The following is a 21022-nucleotide window of genomic DNA, read 5'->3' on the forward strand; positions in this document are numbered from 1 at the left end:
TGAAGGCTTTGTTTTTAAAACTTAAATTTGGAATTAGTTGTAGGATTGTATGGGATAAATTGAATTCTCCCATCAAAACATAATTATAAAGTTTGTCAGTCTGCCTTTATCATCTTAGGGCAGAATTAGTTTGCCAATGCAATGTCTGCATCCCCCTTAAAAAAAATAAAAAATTCACAATTTTTATTAGCATGATATTTGGAGTTTTAAAACAAAGAATTCATGCCCTTTCCAGGGAGATGACTGGATTGACCAGGATGAGAACACTTTCTTAGAAATAAACCAGATTTTTCCGTATTCCATTTTAATTACTTTCATAGACATGATTTGAAGACCTTAAATTCCAGGAAAATCTAAATCGCAGAGTCCAGTGTCCTTAAAGTATGCTTAGTCTCTGTCTCTTCAATAATTCTTGACCTATGAGCTAAGAACCGTGTTTTTTATGGAGGCTGCAGTTTTTGAAACTCTCTCCAGCAGCACGTTCTCCCTAAGACCTTAGGTAAGGACTCTGCAAGCAGACCTCGCGCGGCTTTCCTTTCGCCGCTGTCAGTTTTGTCACCAGGGAACCAAGTGCTCCTCTCCTGAACTTTCACATTAAAGGGTCAGACCCAGGTGGCGTTAGTGATACGGAATCTGCCTACTGACGCAGGAGACACAAGAGACGCGGGTTCAGTCCCTGGGTTGGGAAGATTGCCCGGAGTAGGGGATGGCTGCTTACTCCAGTATTCTTGCCTGGATAATCCCAAGGGCAGAGGGGCCTGGCAGGTGACAGTCCATGGGGTCCCAAAAAGCAGGACGCAACTGAGGGACTGAGCACTAACAGGTATCCTTCCATATTATCACAAGGAACGATCCAATCTAGTCTTTCCCTCCGCCTTAATTTTGTGATCAAAGGATATGTGTCAGACTTACAGATTACTTCTTTTCGTATTACCACCTACCTAATACTTATTTCTTTTTCCTTTTAGGTTGTTTGACGTGTGTACAGTGTCACGAACAGACAGAGAAACCAAACTAACGTTAGTGTTTGAACACGTTGATCAAGACTTGACCACTTATTTGGATAAAGTGCCAGAACCTGGAGTGCCTACTGAAACCATAAAGGTACTAAGAGTCCTCTCTCTGCCTGGTCAAACAGTCACACTGTTATTTAAACAGTGGCATTCTTTCCTTACGAAAATTGCCAGAAGTAGAGCCTTTGGAACTCAATATATAGTTAAATATATCTAGTATGACTAAGTGGATGTTTAAAGAACGGGGTATATTCTAGTTCACTAATTTTAGAACTCAGTGGAAAAAACCCTTTGGTTCTAATATATATTAAAATTATTAGGAAATACCTGCTCATACGTTATCTGGCCCTGCGTCTACGAAGTATAGTTTAGTAAGTATGTTAATAGCTCAGCCATTTTCTGATGGTTTGTGAACTCGGCGTTTTTTCCTCACTCATAAAACATTTATAGGAAGCCCAGAAGTGTCAGGTACCATCCCAAACTCTTGGGATTGAAAGATGACTTAAGACTCCTTGGAGGTCAGCAAGCTAGATGCAGTATATTGACTCCAAATCTTTTCTGCCTTTAAGTCTAAAGGGAAGAGCTGCTTTATTGGTTTACTTTGTTCTGCTTAATTGAACTCCCCAGTTGATCTTTTAGATCTCTGCACATATGTGCAGGTGTTCATGGAGATCTGTTTGGTTTTGTGAATTAGGTGAAACAGACTCTTTACCTTATCATTCATTGTGTAGAAATGACTTCTAGAATTCAGTATCATTTTATTTTATTTTAATATAAATTTATTTTAGTTGGAGGCTACTTACTTTACAATATTGTATTGTTTTGCCATACATCAGCAGGATGGGGAACATGTGTACACCCATGGCAGATTCATGTTGATGTATGGCAAAATCAGCATTTTAGATAAGAGTGAATACCTAAAAATAGTTTATATTCTGAATAGAGTAAGAAAGATCTTTTAGTGACAGCTAGGTAGGTTCCCAGTTTGGGTACATTTAGAACTTGACATATTGAATGATTTATTTATTTGGTTTTAGACTAATATATAGAATTTATTTTCTCCCATCTGCCTTTCATAAGAATCTGCCTGCCATTGCAGAAGACACAAGAGATGTGGGTCTGGGTTGGGAAGATCCCTTGGAGGAAGAAATGGCAACCCATTCCAGTATTCTTGCCTGGAGAACTCCATGGACAGAGGAGCCTGGTGGGCTACAGTCCATGGGCTTGCAAAGACTCGGATGTGACTGAGCAGCTAACACACGCGCAGTCCTCCTTCCATGTTCTTGGTCATTTTCTCTTCTATCTCTGCATCCTCTTTCCTTCAGAATTCTTTTCCAGTCTTGTGACTTCAGTTCTCTCCTTTATGAGTGTGTCCAAAATACTATGTTCAGCATGCAGGGCAGAACATAGCCCCATTCTGTACTCTGCTTTCAGGCCAAATTGGACTAATCCGCATCCTCTTAGTGTGGCTCACAGCTTGCTCCCTCCGAGGCCTTCCTCTCACTGCCATTTCTTTGCTCCCCCCACTAATAGCTATCTGCTCACATTTTTCAGGGCTGACCCCAGATACCATTTGGCTAACTTTTACAGCTGGATGTGATCTCATTTGTCTTTTAGCACTTGTTCTACACCTCTCTTCCTCTTTATTATATTTTGTTCATTTGTGATTATTTGTGTCCATATCTTACTTATTCGTCTTTGTGTCCTGACAGTCCATACTCAGAAATTTATACACATAGGTACAGTAAGACACGTTGTCAACCATGCTTCAGATATAATTGAAAATTATTGTTTTTTTAAATGACTTCCAATAGCTTAAACATAGACTGTCAACACAAGGATTGGCTTCTTCTGATCTATTTCTGCGTTCAAAAATTTCATTTCAGTTCAGTTCAGTCACTCAGTCGTGTCCGACTCTTTGCAGCCCCATGAATTGCAGCACGCCAGGCCTCCCTGTCCATCACCAACTCCTGGAGTTCACCCAAACTCATGTCCATCGAGTTGGTGATACCATCCAGCCATCTGATCCTCTGTTGTCCCCTTCTCCTCCTGCCCCCAATCCCTCCCAGCATCAGAGTCTTTTCCAATGAGTCAGTTCTTCGCATGAGGTGGCCAAAGTATTGGAATTTCAGCTTTAGCATCAGTCCTTCCAAAGAACACCGGGAGAGGTCAATTTTTTAAACAGCGAGACAAGGTAATCATTTGTTTATACCCTGCATTTCCAGCTACATAGGTCTTTTGAACTTCATGTTAAATTCTCGTAGGATGTTAGAGGCTGCCAAGTGGAATCATTAGCAAAAGTGAAAGTGAAAATCGCTGTCATGTTTGACTCTTTGTGACCCTGTGGACTTTAGCCCACCAGGCTCCTCTGCCCATGGGGTTTTCCAGGCAAAAATACTGGAGTGGGTTGCTGTTCTCTTTTTCAGGGGATCTTCCCAACCCAGGGATTGAACCCAGGTCTCCCGCATTGCAGGCAGATTCTTTACCATGTTAGCCACCAGGGGGTCTAAGAGCACTGGAGTGGGTAGCCTATCCGTTCTCCAGGGGATCTTCCTGACCCAGGAATCAAACCGGGGTCTCCTGCATGGCAGGCAGATTCTTTACCTACCAGCTGAGCTACTGCTAAGTCGCTTCAGTCGTGTCCGACTCTGTGCGACCCCATAGACAGCAGCCCACTAGACTCCGCTGTCCCTGGGATTCTCCAGGCAAGAATACTGGAGTGGGTTGCCATTTCCTTCTCCAGTGCATGAAAGTGAAGAGTGAAAGTGAAGTTGCTCAGTCGTGTCTGACTCTAGCAACCCCATGGACTGCAGCCTACCAGGCTCCTCGGTCCATGGGATTTTCCAGGCAAAAGTACTGGAGTAGGGTGCCATTGCCTTCTCCGAGCTGAGCTACTGGGGCTTCCCATTTGCAGCAGTATCAGTAGTTAGAACAGCTGATAAACTAAAATGATGTGCTTAAACTAAGGCTTGGTCAGGCAAGAGTAGAAAATAATGTAGAATGGGGAAAATTCCACTTCCCCTGAAGGGTGGGGGTAGAGAGGTAAGCTGGATTAAATGAGGCACAGGCAGAAAGGCAGTCACCAAGGCGAGGAGGAAAGAGAGAAGTGGAGTAGGGGAGTGACCGAGCCAGGCTTCGGGAGCAGAGGATTGGTGCTTATCAGCAGAAGCTTTTCATAAGGCAGCTTGTTGGAAGTATTTCTGAGTTCTTCACCTATCCACGGAAAGGGCGTGTCGCTCCATTCTGTTGAACAGAAGATTCTCCTGGCGGCTGTTAAATGTCTTCAGTCAGGGTCAACGCCGTTCTCACAGAGATGGAGGCGGGGGCAAGGACTGTGGTTATTCAAGGTTTGTGGTTAATTGTGTGTTGATGTTTTCATAATAAAACCAAACTATAGTCAGGCAGTATTTCAGGCAGCTAATTTGTATGTTAATGGCTAATTGAACATCTTTCGATAACTTAAAAGATAGTCACAAGACACTTTTCGTCTTCATCCTTAATTTTTTTTAAATTAAAGTAGACTTACAGTGTTGTGTTCGTTTCTGGTTTACAGTAAAGTGATTCAGTTACACACGTGTGTGTGTATACATATATATATATATATATATATATTATTCGTTTTCATACTTTTTCCACTAAGCTTTATTATAGAATATTGAATATCCTATAATATCCCTGTGCTAAACTGTAGGACCTTGTTGTTTATTTTATATATAGTAGTTTGTATCTGCTAACTCCAGGCTCCTAATTTATCCCTACGTACCCCATTTCCCTTTGGTAACCGTTTTGTAAATAAGCCCACTAGTATCGTTTTTTTTTAGATTCCACCGACAAGTGGTATCATATGATACTTGTCTTTCTCTACCTGACTTCATTTACTGTGATAATCTCTGGATCCCATCCTTGTCGCTGCAAACGGCGGTATTTATTCTTTGTTACGACTAATATTCCACTGTGTGACAGGTTGTTTCCCTGTCTTGGCTATTGTAAATAGTGCTGTGATGGACACTGGGCTACAGGTATCTTTTCAAATTAGAATTTTCTCCAGATAAATGCCCATTCATCCTTAATTTTAAAAACCGTTGTTGAACTGTGCAGATCTACTTTTCTTTCTTATTAAATATAAGAATATAAGGGTTTGGGTTTTTTTTTTTTTTAGAATTTGAGTGTTTGAGATTCTTTAAGGTCATTATCAAAAACACGAGTAATCATTTATAAGTGCTATAATACCATCAAGTGGATAGTGGTTTTTTTGGAAACAGATCATTTTAAGTTCAATATATGATTGATATAAATTTATTTTTAATGAATACTTATATCTTTTGTTTGTAAGCTGTTGTCTTTTTAAGCATTAGTATGCAGGATAAATAGCTGCTAAGTAGACAGTTCTGGCTAGTTGAATTTTTCGAACCTGCAGCCAGAGAACAGAAATATTTTGTTGTTGTATAACTCACTTGTGAGAAGTCTTAGTAACTATATCATTATTATTATGAGGGACCTATTGGGAACATGGATTGAACTGTTCATACAGAATGCTTTCTCATAGTAAGAGTTTTTCTGAGTATACTTGTACAAACATTAATTAAAATTTTACGGGGCAAGGTCTATGCTAGGCACTTTGAGGACAGAAAACTGAATGAGTCATGAATCTTTGCTCAGGGGCCTTAGAATATAAGAGCACACAGAAGCCTGTAGGATACTTCGCTATGGTTGTATAAGTAGCTCAGTTGGTGTTTTCAAGTTTTAAAAAACCCACTTATTTATAAATAAATGCAGTTTGTAGCTGATTCTTGCATTATGGTAGCAAAAAACTTTCTAAAATGTGCTTCAAAATCATAAATATTATTGTCTTGCATATATCAGAACATGCCATGTTTCGGAATAGGTAAATAGGTTAAATATTTTAACGTGAAATAGGCATAGAACAGAAAATCCAGGAGAGAGACCCCTTATTCCCACGACGTGACTGCGAGAAGCGTCCTCCAGCACCCGCTCCCTCTGTGTCGCCTTTGACACTGTTTACCTGTTGGCCCTCCTCAATTTCGCGTCTCCTGAGTGCACATTCAGGACATATATTGCATTAGGTGAGCTGTATTTGGTAAACCTAGGATGTTGCATGGTCTCTGACTAACTGTTGCAGAGGTAAAATCTTTCTGTTCAGGTCCGTTGTCAGTCTGTCTGTTAAAAAAAAAAAAGAACACATTGTTAAATCTAGAAGCTGGGCTTATCTTCTCAGTATACATACATCACATAGCAATTTTAAAATGCATTTAAATACCATTTGTTTGTAAAAGGCAAAAGACTACCCCTGAAGCTCTAAGTATTTGTGATGGTTGATAGTTGGTGAACTCATTAGAGGAAATCCGGACATTATCATAGGGCTTTCCTGGTGGCTTAGACGGTAAAGGATCTTCCTGCAGTCCAAGAGACGCAGGTTCAATCCCTGGGTCGGGAAGATCCCCTGGAGAAGGAAATGGCAACCTACTCCAATGTTCTTGCCTGGAGAATTCCACGGACAGAGGAGCCTGGTGGGCTGTCCATCAGATCAAAAAGATTCGGACACGACAGAGACTAACACTTTCACTTTTCCTTTGTCATTATCATGTGGTCTGGACTGAACATTGTCATTGAGAGAATGATGAGAATACAATAAAATTATAGGTGGTTCTTTCCAACATTTTAAAATGCTCTTCTCCTAAAAATGAATAATCACATCTTATTGTATTCACTCTTGATCTTGAAATTTTCGTCGCATTCTTTAATCTCTTTTCTTGATGTCCTAAGACACGGTCATTCATGCTGATGGTGATATTTGCATAAAGAACCCTCTTGACTGCTACGCTGTGACGTAAACAAATACTCAGACTTTGCCTCGTAGGCTAATCATTGCTGTATCTTGTTTTCCTCTTTGTAGTTCAGAATGTTTTCTGATCTCCTTAACTGTGGAGGAATTCAGTGCATCTGTTTAATTTGATCATTTGAGATTCAATATCATCTTCTGAGACTTCCTTGCTTAAACTTATGAGGCAATAACTGACACCTTATGATTGTCTTATTCTTTTCTTTGGGGGTTCATAATATGTTTTGAGTATATGTGTTTACGTGGCATCTTTCACTTGTTGCAGGGGGGCGGTGCTTTATAAGGAAAGGAAAAACAGCAGCTTCCAGATTGTTGGGTTTTTTCTTTCGTGCCTTTATCTGCCACTCTGTGAGAAAGAATCAGAAAGAACTGTAAACAAATTCCCTCACTTTGCTCCTTTGTCATATGTAACTGCTACCCAGAAAAAGAACTGTATGGCAGGATACATACATGCTAAGTTGCTTCAGTCATGTCCGACTCTTAATGACCCCGTGGACTGTAGCCTGCCAGGCTCCTCAGTCCATGGGGTTCTCCAGGCAAGCATACTGGAATGGGTTGCCGTGCCCTTCTCCAAGGTATCTTCCCAACCCAGGGGTCGGACCCAGGTCTCCCGCCTTGCAGGCAGATTCTTAACCACCTGAGCCACCGGGGAACCCCATGAATACTGGAGTGGGTAGCCTATCCCTTCTCTGAGGGATTCTCCCAACCCAGGAATCAAACTGAGGTCTCCTTCATTACAGGTGGATTCTTTACCAGCTGAGCTACCAGGAAAGCCTATATATATATATATATATATATGAAGAAACTCCTGTGTAAAAATCTCACACTTTACATGCCTGCAAAATGTAATACCCTCTTTTATTAAACTGTCAGTTGGTCCTCAGACTTGCCTCTCTGGTACCTTCTCTCTCCTGGTGTCTGACCCGGCTTCTCAACTATCTTTTAAGCTCTCTGAAGTCCCTGTGTCATTCTTTGGACATTCTGTACATGTAACGTGTCTTTCACAAGCAGCAATTCAAAGGCACTGAGAGATCACACAGAACACCAGCTGACTCTCCAAAACAGAGCACGGTTCTTTCAGCTCAAGACCACATGGCCTCTTTGGATGACTCAGTCTTGGAATAAAAATTATATTTTGTGCATGTATCTCTGTAACAGACAAATTCTACCGGGCTCGAGAAGGCCGAAAGACCTCAAGGTTTATGAGTCTGTGCGGGTCATTTTCTCTGTGAATTAGATTTCATTTTATCTTCGATTGAATGTTTCTTGGAGATTTCTGTTGGTTGTAACATTTTCAATAGGAGATAAAATGTCCTATTAAGTTTATGTTACAAAACCCAGGCTTCAGAGACTGACACACACTCTTAACAGCACCTGTTTTCTGCCTCTGGGAAAGATCTGTTTTCATGAATAATATCTGCTTGCAGTAAACAGTGGCCCTGGTGTCAGGATGGGGTGGCCGGGACTGATTCATCTTTCTCCATCTGACATAATGCGAAGTGACTGCCCGGTCCCGTTACTCTGATGAGGAAAGCCCCCCAGAGCCGCCTCTCCTCTCACCCCCAAAGGAATCAAGCCATGGCCCCTCTCAGCTCCTGGTGGTCTCCACTTTGCCTGAATTATGAGCAGGTGATTTGTCTCATCTTTGCAGGACACAGAGCAAATTAACATGAAAATATCGCTTCCCAGAAAACAAGGCAGACTTGAATGCCCTGTCGCTGGCGGTCATTAGCCATCTGCCACCGACACTCATACCCTGTTTATCACATTTGAAATTCAGAGCAGATGTTGCATAATAAAGTGATCCCAAAAACAAGACGAGAAACTCAGTGAACAAATACTCCACAATGACGATGAGGGTCCTGGAAGGACATTTGTTTCAATCTGATATCAAGGCTGGACTTTGCTGAATAGACTGTGGGTTTTTCAAACACACACAGGCATGTGCACACACATCTCTCCTGGTGTTTAAAGCAAACTGCTTTTCAGAGTCACATGAAATAATTTTTTGAAGAAAGTGCGTCCATGAAGGATGCCTGAGAGGACTGTTTAATAAGATTAAACAGTGGAATGTTACAGTAACACTAGTTCTGGTGCAAAGGACCTCACTGGCCAGTGTTGGTTTTTACTCTAAGATGGGCCTCAACCTACAGCAGTCTGCCTTAAAGCCGTTCATGCCTGTGGTACAGTTGGATTTCTCAGGGCTTTGTGACTTGCCAGCACGGTAGCCCAGACAGCTGATTTGCTTCTTGGCACTCAGGATCCTGTGTTCTCTCTACCCTCTGCCTCCCCTGCCCCGCACTGTCCCCATGCCCCACTCTTTTCCCTCCTCGCCAGTGCACACAGACACACTTGGCTTTCCCAAGGTCTCCGGAGCTCTGCCCCAGAGCTTCCTCCTCAGTTCTGGGCCTTAGGCTGTCTCCAGCCTGAGTCCTAAGAGCCTTTCCTTTACATTTCCCTGCCCTTCCACATTAAGGTAACATTTTAGAGGATTGCTTATTGTAATGCTTTATCCAAACAACTTGTGCACGTTCTTCATTGCATTGGCAGGCGGGTTCTTTACCACTAGCACCATCTGGGAAGCCCCTTCTGCCCATTCTGGACCCTTAGTATGCCTTTTAAAAAGCGCGTCACCCGTACATTAATGATCATACTTAGAGGCATTCTGCTTTTAAAAACCAGGTGTCTGAACTTTCATCAGGAATGTAACCTATGTATGTCATAGTTTTTCTTTGTGGGAAGTCAGCTTGGAATGTAGACTTCTGACTCAAAAAAAAAATGCCTTCTCTGAACAAACCACACCCTGGCCCACACCCTTAGCTGGGTAGGTGCCCACCTTACCCCCTACGCATATACACACACAGAATTTGGGGGGATTTTAAAAACAGGAACGTCAGCCATAATGCTAAGTGAAAGTTAGGCAGCCAGCCTGGGAGTTGCTTGAGGGCTAAATCAAAGTGGCTCCAGCCATTGGCCACCGTCAACTCTAACAGGAGAGATGATCGGAAGGAAGCGAGTCAGCCCTGAGTTCACCTCAGATTTAGGGGGTAACCTAGGGTGAGTGAGCTACATCTGTAGTAACTTTCAGTAGCTCTTCAGGGAGAGCATTTCAGATAGTCTAGATTTTGAGGACTCTCCCAGAAACAAATCCTTAAGCAATTTCCCGGGCCCTTGTAGTAGTTGAAAATATCAGAAAGAGGACAGAATTATGTGAATACATGATTATCTCAAAGTATAACAGATGATGCTGTTTTATATATATAATCTATATACTATATATAATATTTAGATAATATGATTATATAAACATATAACAGTATAGTAAATTATAATGGAGTTATTTAGTGGGTGGGTTTGTTTTTTTCCCTAACAGGAAATATGGGTTAAAAAAGAAAACAAAAAACTGGTGTCTTTCTAAAGGTACTGTAAGACTGACTCATTAAAATAAATACTGACTCACTAAAATAAACAAGTGACACTTTGATCAAGCTAATAATAGGTTAGCTGGAATCTCTTTAGAAAGCACTTCCTCACCTTGGGCATTGAGTCTGTTTATAGAGCCCATGAAGAAGTCGCGGGCAGTGTATACCCAGTGTGTGTCGCTATGGTAACAGATGGTGGAGAGATGCTCCACATAGTAGAGGGATATTCCTCACCCAAGTTTAGAGTGCGCCTGAGCTGCCTGGTTACAGTTTCTTTCCTGGCTGTCTTCCTCTAAATGTTGGAACAGTGGAGGCTTCTTCATCCTCAGCTGTCTTCTCGTCCCTGTCTACGCTTTCTGGCCAGGTGATATCATTCAGTCCTGAACCTTCAGGTATCATTATTCTTTAGCCTGACCTTTCCCTCTTGCTCTGAATGTATTATAATCAACCAGCTGTCTGATATCTTGGGACCAAAACATTACCCAAGAATCCTCTCCCCAACTCAGGCCTTCCCCATCTGCCCAGTTGTTTGATCCCCAAACCTAAGGATCCCTCTAGGTTTCTTTCTTTCCTTCACAATCTTCATCTAATCCCTCAGCAAGTACTTTTGATTTTATCCCCAAAAGATAACCCCAGTCTGACTGCTTGCTTCTCAGCATCTTTACTGCTAAACCCCTAGTCTGACCCATCAGACCAGCTTTCTAATTCAATATGCTGTTGTCACTCCTGTCCCTATGTAGCACCCCCTTCCTGTGACAACCAGAGGCACCTTATTGAAGCATAAATTAATCACTCAGACTTTCCTGGTGGTCCAGTGGTTGGGAATCCACCTGCCAATACAGGGAGCATGGGTTTGATCTCTGTTCCAGGAGGATTCCACATACTGCAGGGCAGCTAAGCCCGTGCACCACCGCTGCTGAAGACCGCTTGCCCTACAGCCTGTGCTCTTAAGTGAGAGAAACCACTGCAGTGAGAAGCATGCACCCTGCAACTGGACAGTAGCCCCTGCTCCTTGCAGCTAGAGAAAGCCCGTGTGCAGCACTGAAGGCCCAGCCCAGCAAAAAATAAATAAACAAAAATGGAGAAAAGAAAATTAAGAGGTATTACTCCTCTGATAAAAACCACTTTTCTCCAGTGGTTTCCTGTGACCTGTAGAAGAAAGTCAAAAGTCCTGCCCTGCCTAGTGCCCTTTTCCTCTCCTCCCCGCCCCCCAGACCCCGTTCTGCTTCTGTGGCTCACTGTCCTTCAACCACACCTGCCTTCCCTCTGTTCTTCCAGCATGCCTCCAGCTCAGCATGGGTACGTATTGTTCATTCTGTTTGGAATGCTACATGCCTCTCCCTCCCCAGCCCCACGGGAAGGGTGCCTATTTCTCGTCTTCGTAATACCAGCTCAGGTCACAGCCTAATGACTTCTTCTGTGATCACCTCCCCTACCACTCCACCTCTACTCACAGTTGACCACGTTACACATGGTGCCCCATTTTATCTTCTTCACTACCCTTGGCCAAAATGATCTCATTAATTTTTTTATGTTTGTTGTTCATCTTTCCCAACTGGAAGATAAGAGCTTTGAAGTCTGAACCTAGTTTATTGTGCTGTCTCTAGTACTGTCTGGAATGTACAGAAGACCTTCAGTAAACTGGTTAGTAACAATATACCGATGCCTGTATTTCAACGTTAATTAGAGGGTTGATTGGCTTCCCTGGTGGCTCAGATGGTAAAGCATCTGTCTACAGTGCGGGAGACCCGGGTTTGAGCTCTGGGTTGGGAAGATCCCCTGGAGAAGGAAATGGCAACCCACTCCAGGACTATTGCCTGGAAAATCCCATGGACAGAGGAGCCTGGTAGACTACAGTCCACGGGGTCCCAGAGAGTCGGACACGACTTCACTTTCACTTTCACTTTCAGAGGGTTGATTACATCAGCACCTGCTTTCCCATTGTATAAGTGAGAAAGTTGTACTTTTTCAGGGATAGATTTGTATATATTTATATATATTTACTTTCCTATTATATGCATATTATTATCTATCCATGTGCATATATAATAGAATAAATTGTATGTATGCATATGCCTGGCTTCCCAGGTGGCCCTAGTGGTAGAGAACTGACCTGCCAGTGCAGGAGCTGTAGAAGACATGAGTTTGATCCCTGGCAGGGATGATCCCCTGGAGGAGGGCATGGCAACCCACTTGCCTGGAGAATCCCATGGACAGAGGAGCCTGGCAGGCTATATAGTCCATGGATCACAAAAGAGTTGGACACGACTTAGCAACTAAACAATAAAACATACAAACATATATATGCATATACATATACATATAATAGAAAAGTAAGCAGAGAATATGCCATATTGTAACATATCTACTTGGTTCTTTCTTCATGCTGGGCAGAGATTGTGGAATTACCCATATCAACTAAGGATTTGCTTGGTTGGCTTGGCTTAGGTACAGTCTAAAACCAGTAACTGATGTCCACTAGAACTATAGTGCATTTTCTCCTTTAGTATTAATACTGACTTAACTAAATTCCAGAAGTCGTTCTCTTTCAATGTTTGCTAAGTGTGTTTTGTACTATGGATGGGAAACTGAGTCCAGTAAAGTGATTGATGCTGTGAATCTCAGAGCCCATTCTCATTTCTCAGGGGTGTAGCTAACAGATAATTTGGTATTGACACATTTTTAAAAATGTAAAGGTAAGTTTCCACATGTTAACTGTTGTGTGCAAAGTTCTTTGTCATTCCCACCATAAGCAGTGGCAGCTTCAAAGAGTGAAGTTACTTTTTAAAAATCTAATTGGAAATACTCTCCTAATCATTTGGATTTTTATCATTCTTATCCAGAAATTTCAGATACCCATGTGATTGTGGAGTTTGGAAGTTAAGAAAGCACATTCTATAAGAGCAGTTGCTAATAATTTATAGTCACTAAATTTTACATTAGTGAAAGGCAGCTAGAGAAAATATCCACCAGTTATCTAAGATTGTAACCTTTCCCTCATTCCTAAGGAAGGCGGAAAGGCTGAATCGATCGTTTCACTGCAGTTAAAATCATTGGTTCTATTACATATTTGTTGAGAGGAACAAGGGCTTTCACAAACACTTGTGCGATGAAGCCCATAATGCAAACCCCATAATGGTAGTCATGAGAACCAACTATCTCCAGGAAATAAACTATTGTTTGCAAATACTCTCGTTCTGTACTTCCTCTTTCTTCTCATTACTCTCAAAGAGCAAATTTGTCCACAAAGATCGATTCCAGTGGAAAAATCAGATGAGGAGAGTTTGACCTGATTCTGGATTCATATATCTAAATCAGGGCTTTGCTGCATGCATCTGGACACTGCGACTCTTTCTTTGTTTTTAGTTCTTTATTAGGCTATGTCCGCTCTTGGCTGCAGCACCTGAGATCTTTATGGACTCTCCAGTTGTGGCAGCCGGGTTCCCTAGTTGCAGCATGCAGGCTTAGTTGCTCCTGGGAATGTGGGATCTTAGTTCCCCGAACAGGGTTTGAACCCACATCCCCTGCACTGCAAGGCAGATTCTTAACTAATGGGCTACCAGGGAAGTGCCACCTGTGACCATTGACATCTTAGCAAGTAAAAGAGAATTCTGTGCGCATTAGAAACGACCAAGTATAAATCTAATCTTCAAAACCTCTAGCTACTACTGTGTAGTGGAAGCCTGATTTGGATGCCTGAAAAATAGACTCAACTAACAAAGTTTGCAGAAATGTGTCACCATCTGAAAGTGAGTCACGCAGTCATGTCCAACTCTTTGCCACCCCATGGACTATACCATCCATGGAATTCTCCAGGCCAGAATACTGGAGTGGGTGGCCTTTCTCTTCTCCGGGGGATCTTCCCAACCCAGGGATCGAACCCAGGTCTCCTGCATTGCAGGCAGATTCTTCACCAGCTGAGCTATGAGGGAAGCCCCTAGATGGTGGTGTCACCATCTGCTAAGGGATTAATGAAGTTAAATGTAATGCTTTTTCTCCAGGTGTGGCCTGTGAGCCACAAGGGAAGCCCAAGAATACTGGAGTGGGTAGCCTGTCCCTTCACCAGCAGATCTCCCCAACCCAGGGATTGAACCCAGATCTCCTGCATTGCAGGAGGATTCTTTACCAACTGAGCTACCAGGGAAGCCCCTAGATGGTGGTATCACCATCTAGTAAGGGGTTAATGAAGTTAAATGTAATGCTCTTTCTCCAGGCGTGGCCAGTGAATCACCTGTATAATCACCACCTGGGGTGCTCATTTAAATCTACAGCCTTGCCCTAAACATAGTCTGAGAAGGGAGTTTCCAATAAGTACCCACTGATGATGCCTAAAGACATTACTGTTTAAGAAATAGTCTCTTACAGGTTGACATATGACCCTACTTGGGAATGGAAAATGTCTTGAGATGACTCAGACCTTTGGAATATCTGCTTGCTTGTGCGTAGGTGGCCCCAGCCTTTCAGAGGACTCTAAGCCCAGGTGAATCAGGTGTGGCATTTTAACTAAAGTCGTCCGTTCAGTTCAGTTCAGTTCAGTTCAGTTGCTCAGTCGTGTCCAACTCTTTGCGACCTCATGAATCACAGTACGTCAGGCCTCCCTGTCCATCACCAACTCCCGGAGTTCACCCAGACTCACGTCCATAGAGTCAGTGATGCCATCCAGCCATCTCATCCTCTGTTGTCCCCTTCTCCTCTTGCCCCCAACCCCTCCCAGCATCAGAGTCTTTTCCAATGAGTCAGCTCTTCACATGAGGTGGCCAAAGTACTGGAGTTGCAGCTTGAGCATCATTCCTTCCAAGGAAATCCCAGGGCTGATCTCCTTCAGAATGCACTGGTTGGATCTCCTTGCAGTCCAAGGGACTCTCAAGAGTCTTCTCCACCACCACAGTTCACAAGCATCAATTCTTCGGCCGTATATACTTACCGCTGATATTTTATTCCTTAAAGATGGTCTATTGGAATGTGCTAACTCATTAATATGAATTAGCGAGAAGATGCTTAGAAACATGAGAATTCTAACGAGAAATTCTTAAGCCACCCAGAAAGCTACTCTTTAGAAAAAAAAGTTCATGAAAGCTACTCTTTAAAAAAGTTTATGACACATCATAATTTGACCTTTGAAAGATGTTTTTTGTTTCCTTTTGCTTAATGTTCTCACAGTTCTCTGGGGTCCTAAATTAGTAAACCATTACCAGATCTGCACATGTAACTGATCAGAATTCCTAACCCTGTTCTATTGATGAGGAACCAAGACTACGTGAAACCTAACGGGATCATAGGTGGAGATTTCTAGTGCTGACGCTAATGCGGCCAGTGTTGAGGTGCTTACCTTGAGGCTCGTGTATTAGAAGATATGAGTGCTCAGAGTTTCTTCCACTTGTGGTTCTAAGCCTTTAGCAAATATAAGCTAGTAGTTTTGCTGGTTTTTATATTTACTATTGCTCTCTGCTGTCCCTGACCATACTTGTTCATTTTTCCTTTCTTGGACAAAACCAAAGAAATATTTATCATTCTACTCTAGTATAGTCACAGCACTTTTAGATTGGAAAGCTAAAATAGAACATAGCAGAGGATTGGGGACCAGAGGGCATAGGAGGTTTCAATCTGAATTAAGTTTAGAAACTGCAGCGTTAAAAGGCTTAAGTCTAGGGACTTCACAGGTGGTCCAGTGGTTAAGGCTCCATGCTGCCAATACAGGGGGCGTGGGTTTGATCCCTGGTTGGGAAAGTAAGACCCCACATGCCACGTGGTGAGGCCAAAAGAGTAAAAATGATGAATTCCAGATGTAAAAAAAAATTTTTTTTAAGTTTAGGGCTACCCTGAGTGATCAGATACTGATTGATCTGGAAACATATCCTTAATTGAAGTTGTTCTGTGAATGTGTAGTTCTGTTGATGGTTGGAACAATTACTGAACACTTAATGAATATTTTAGTCTCACTATCACATTTTATCATTTAAATCTGGAACTCACCATCACCCATAGCTGAAGACCTGAAGTGTTACTGAGACAGAAGTGGTGTAAAAGCTGCAGGTGAGGGCTCTGCTTCCCTCTGTCCCTTCCCTCTTTAAAAATAGATTCCAAATCAGGAGGGTGAGGGTACAAGAAGAGGGAAGATGTAGGTTTGTGGTAACAAGAGCCAAATTGATTTAATGGGCTCCAGGGGAAAAAGAGAAATATATGTACCCTCAGTAAATACCCTAAAGTTAGCTCTTTTTTAGAAGTATGTGATACCACATGTAAATACCTAAAACATTACATAACTGACTTTTGTTTTCCTCATTATGATTCTTACTCTAGTCGTGGCAATTTATCTTGTAGGCCTGAAGTCCTTGAGTGTTTCAACCAGATAAAGATAGCTTGATTCAAGTCTTCAGTGCAAAACTCCATGAATCCAAATAAATGAAAATCAAAGACATAAATATTGGTTAAACTTTGTCTTTGGCATCATCTGTTCTAAATGTTGCCACTGTATTAACCGCCATTGATATGTATCTCGTCATTGCTGTAACATCCTGATAAAAAACAGGAGTTGGGAAGAAAGTGAAATATAAATTACATTAGAATGAATTAAGAAAAGAGTTGCATTTTGGTGTTCTACCAAGCAGGGAGATTTATGAAAGCATCACACACCAAGAGAAAGGACTTCTTTCCTTTTCTGTCTCAACTCCATCACTTTCACCACCACAGTTTCATAGGACTTCTTACTTTATTTATCACCAGGTTCCATAATTAACATATGGTTCATGTTATTGATTTCTCAGGTTTCAAAGTAAAATAAATTGAGCTTTCTTCCACATTTAGAATATACAGTTTTTTTAAGGAACTCTAAACAAAGACATGCATTATTTGTAAGTTAGAGAGCAGCTGCCAGAAAACAGAAAATTAGGAATGGAGTCATGGGTGAAATAATGGAGATACTGTTCAGAGGTAACCCTTTGTGTGGCAGGAAATTTTCCTTAGAAAAGAGACAGCTGAGTTTGCTTGTAAATTTTGCTAGAAACAGTCCTGATTTAGTAACATTTAGTGCTGGTTAGGAGGCTGAAGACAGCCTTTCAGCTTTGGACACTGAGCAAGCATTCTCTTTTGTAGTTTTGCATAAACTCTATAAACACTTTATAGTTTTAAAAGGTATGTGTATATGGGGGGTGACAGTATTAATTTTTTAATGACTAGAATAATATATCAACTATCAGAGAGTATTCTAAGCATAAAACAGTGGAAATGATCACAAAGGAAACAATTCATAGATTAGACCCTAAAATTTTAAACTTAAAATATTACAAATAGAACTAAAAGGCAAATAAAATATTTGCCAAAAGTACAGCAGAGGTTTCATATCCTTAACATACAAAAACCCCTTAGAAACCAATAAGAAAAAGAAAATTATCTAATTTAGATATAAATAAAGACCATTAACAGACAGATCACAAAGAAATGATACATAGACCCAGAATGGCTGGTAGAAGTATATTCTACTGCACAAATAATCAGTGAAATGTACATTTAAATCAGAAGGTACCATAATAGGAGATGATTAAATGAATTATGAAAATGCATTTAACAGAATAATGTTTCAGAGACGCTTATTTTTTAAGAATTGCCTAAAGAAAGATGATATTCATCTTTATTATCTGTGTATATAATATCCCAGCTTTGAAATGTATTTCAAATATACGTATAGAAAACTAGAAGGCAAAATGCTAAAGTGTCTTTGTTAAGGTATTATGGGGTGGTTTTTTTTTGGTCTAAAATGAGCATGTACATTAGCCATATGAAGTTGTCAGTGGTTGACTGCTTTTGCCCAGTAAAAATGGCAGTTTCATATATTTCAACCTAGTATTTTTATCATCGGACAAAAGGGCGTTATAACTTGTGCTTTAGTGGGGAATGCCCTCTGTTATTCCCCACTTTGAAGTTCTTTTGTCTGAATCTTTTTCTGAGCCCAGCGTAAGAATTAGCAACATAATATCATGTCATTTGTTGTTAGGCCACACAATGGAGCAGATTTGTAAAATAGTCGGTGTGTGTATATTGAAAACATGTAGTACGTGATTATTGATGATGGTGATATGGATAAAGGCATAGATGTTAAAAGACTGGGGAAAAAATGATGTGACACTATTGTTACTATCCCCTTTAATCTTTTCAGCATTTTATTGTTAAATAGTATAAATAGGCAATGGAGGAGTTTCATTCAGTTGTAAATGGAAGCAATTGCTGGTGAGTCGTAAACTTTTAGAATTAATATCTGCCCTTAGAATAAAGTAAAGTTACGAGCCTGTTTTTACTACAGTAGCAGGTACTAGTGTGGGTTTCTTTAATGATCTCTAGGTCATTAAATGTTTTTCGGTGTTTTTTACATGAAATCAACTTTCAGTCCTCTTGTTAAAATGAGCTCATAACACTTACAGTGGAAGCCCAGTATATAGTTTAGCAAAGAATTTTTAGGACTATGCGTTATTGTGCCTGCTAAAAAAGGAACATTTCTTTTTAAACCGTGAATCGACATGTACCAGGAGATTGCTCAACAAATAGATAAGATGCTGTGAATGCAGAATTAGTTTAATGAACAAGTGTCAGATGTCTTTCCAGTTTTTCTCGAAGTAAATTATTTGAGACTCAAAATGCCAACAGCGGTCTTGGTAACATGCACTTGCCTTAAAATAACGTGAATAACTCCACCATCCACTCCAAGACAGCCCTACATTTTTTCAAAATTAAAGGGGTACAGTGATGCCAAACAAAGGGAATTTGAATATATGTTTATTATTACTATTTTTTATTGTCTTTGCACATTGTGGCCTTTTGAGCATGTGAGGAAGAAAACAGACCGGGCTAGATGATAGAAATGAAAACTGTTGAGGATAAGGTGTTTATAGAAAGATGAACCCCTTGTGGGGTTTAGAAAACAGCATCCCCTGACACGCTCAGAATAGCTTGGACCCCATACCTGAATCCTTGGTACAGTAGGTAAAATTACTGTGTTTCAGCTGAGCCCTGTGAGCCCCTAAAGCACCTTCTCTGAAGGCAAAGACACAGCAATTGTTGATGATAACCTTAAATATTGGGTAGGAGGGAGTCCCATTTCACTTGGAGAGAAACCACTGAGCTTTCTTTCCTGCAGCAGAATAACAAAGTCCTAGACCCTGATGATTGATGAGCATGTTGCCAGGGGCAATGGACTGGAAAATCATCGCCTTGTCTTTTACTTGCCACAGGAAAGCCATAACAGAGATCTCTATTCTTCTCCTTCTGATAAGACGCCTAACGAAGCATCAGGAAAGGTCATGAAGCCTGGAAGTGTGTTACATCCCTCTGCCTCTTAAAATCCGACTCACAGTTCCCTAACTCACAGATGGAACATGTATGCAGTTCGATAGCCTTTGACACACCGTGCAGCTTTTTTGACCATTACACTGTGGCCTTTGAGCTGAGAGAGTCTGTTTTAATAAGTACAGGTATCACCCCTGTTTAACCTAGAAATATGCATTTCAAAATATATCTGTGCAATCAGATTCCATATGTAGCATTCTTTTACTCCATCTGGCATTATTAAATGGGCTATTTATAGGCTGGAAAAACTTAGGAGCTCAGAAATGAAAACTAGGGCTAAATTTGTAAACGCAAATAATATTTTAACTAATAAGAAACACTGTGAGAGGCACCCCCTGCCCCCAAGCACACCTCCTGCCCACCTTCACGTAAGGCTGCAGAGAGCTGTGGGCATCACATTGCAAGCCCAAGATTTCATGTGCATTTGTTTTCAGGAAGCCCTGAGAGATTCAGACTCAGCAGGCAGTTGTCACATGAGAGGGAATGTCTGAATTTGTTTGGGATTCCTGTTTATTGAGGTTTCCACATTGATCTTGGCAAAAGGGGACCCGTTATTTAGGCCGTAGGTTCTCAGCACTGTTTGAATTTTCATTAAGGTACTACTTTGTTGTTAGAAAGCATGGGCAGTGAACACGAAAAACAGACTCAGGTAGCCTTATATAGTATATTTTGGAAATGTGTTTGTTTAAGAGATTAGGGTTTCCACTTCCATGACTTTTTCCTCTGTATTTTTTCCAGGCCTGCATTCCAGTTCTGAGTTGGAAACATTGTAAACCTTTCCTAAATTATACTTATGGAAACAACAGCCCATCCCCGGGAGTTATTCCCGTAGCCTTTATGTACTAGAGGTGGGCTTGCAGGCTGTTTCATTCTTTGTCTCCAGTCTTGTACTTCCTGCCTGAGTGACTTGGAGACCTTTGTTCATTCCATTTATTTGTAGAAAGCGAGATGGCTAAAGAATGATGTTCCTGAGGCTGCCAATCTAATGCTGGCTTTGAAAAGTCCTCTCAGAAGTGAAAACAGTGTCTTTCTCCCCCTGGGCCAACCTGGTAACACTGCAGGTTATTTCCGCTTCTCCTCCCATTCTTCCTTCCCCCAAAACAGGAGGCCTGTTCAACTTAGATCAAAACCTCTGCATTGTTCACTTGCTGAATTTCGTGTTTGCTGCAAGTATCCCCTATGTTCTCAGAAACTGCCTACATCTTCAGTTTGGTTAGGACACTGTAAAACTGGGGATGAAAGAGAAAGTGAATTGAACAGATTCTAGTTTGTTTGCTTTTAAATATTTATAATTTGTCCGTCCCAGGTCTTAGTTGCTGCACGCGGGATCTTCGATCTTCATTGCAGCTTTATTTGTGGAATGTTCTGGGATGTGCTTCCCCCGAACAGGG

General features: G+C 41.3%; 1 protein-coding gene across 6 annotated transcripts in view; it reads left to right on the forward strand.

The window, feature by feature from the left end:
• The window catches only part of CDK6 (cyclin dependent kinase 6), a 251474-nt gene that overhangs the window by 66268 nt on the left and 164184 nt on the right, over nucleotides 1–21022 (forward strand). For all 6 annotated transcript variants that reach the window (XM_086397894.1, XM_086397898.1, XM_086397895.1 and 3 more), the window contains exon 3: nucleotides 969–1104. In XM_086397894.1, coding sequence (XP_086254020.1) covers nucleotides 969–1104 — 136 coding nt within the window. The remainder of the gene's footprint in view (nucleotides 1–968; nucleotides 1105–21022) is intronic.

Source organism: Bos grunniens, chromosome 4, assembly GCF_055505025.1.
Source record: "Bos grunniens cultivar Pamir isolate PY7600 chromosome 4, Bosgru_T2T1.0, whole genome shotgun sequence".
NCBI classification, from domain to species: Eukaryota; Metazoa; Chordata; class Mammalia; order Artiodactyla; family Bovidae; genus Bos; species Bos grunniens.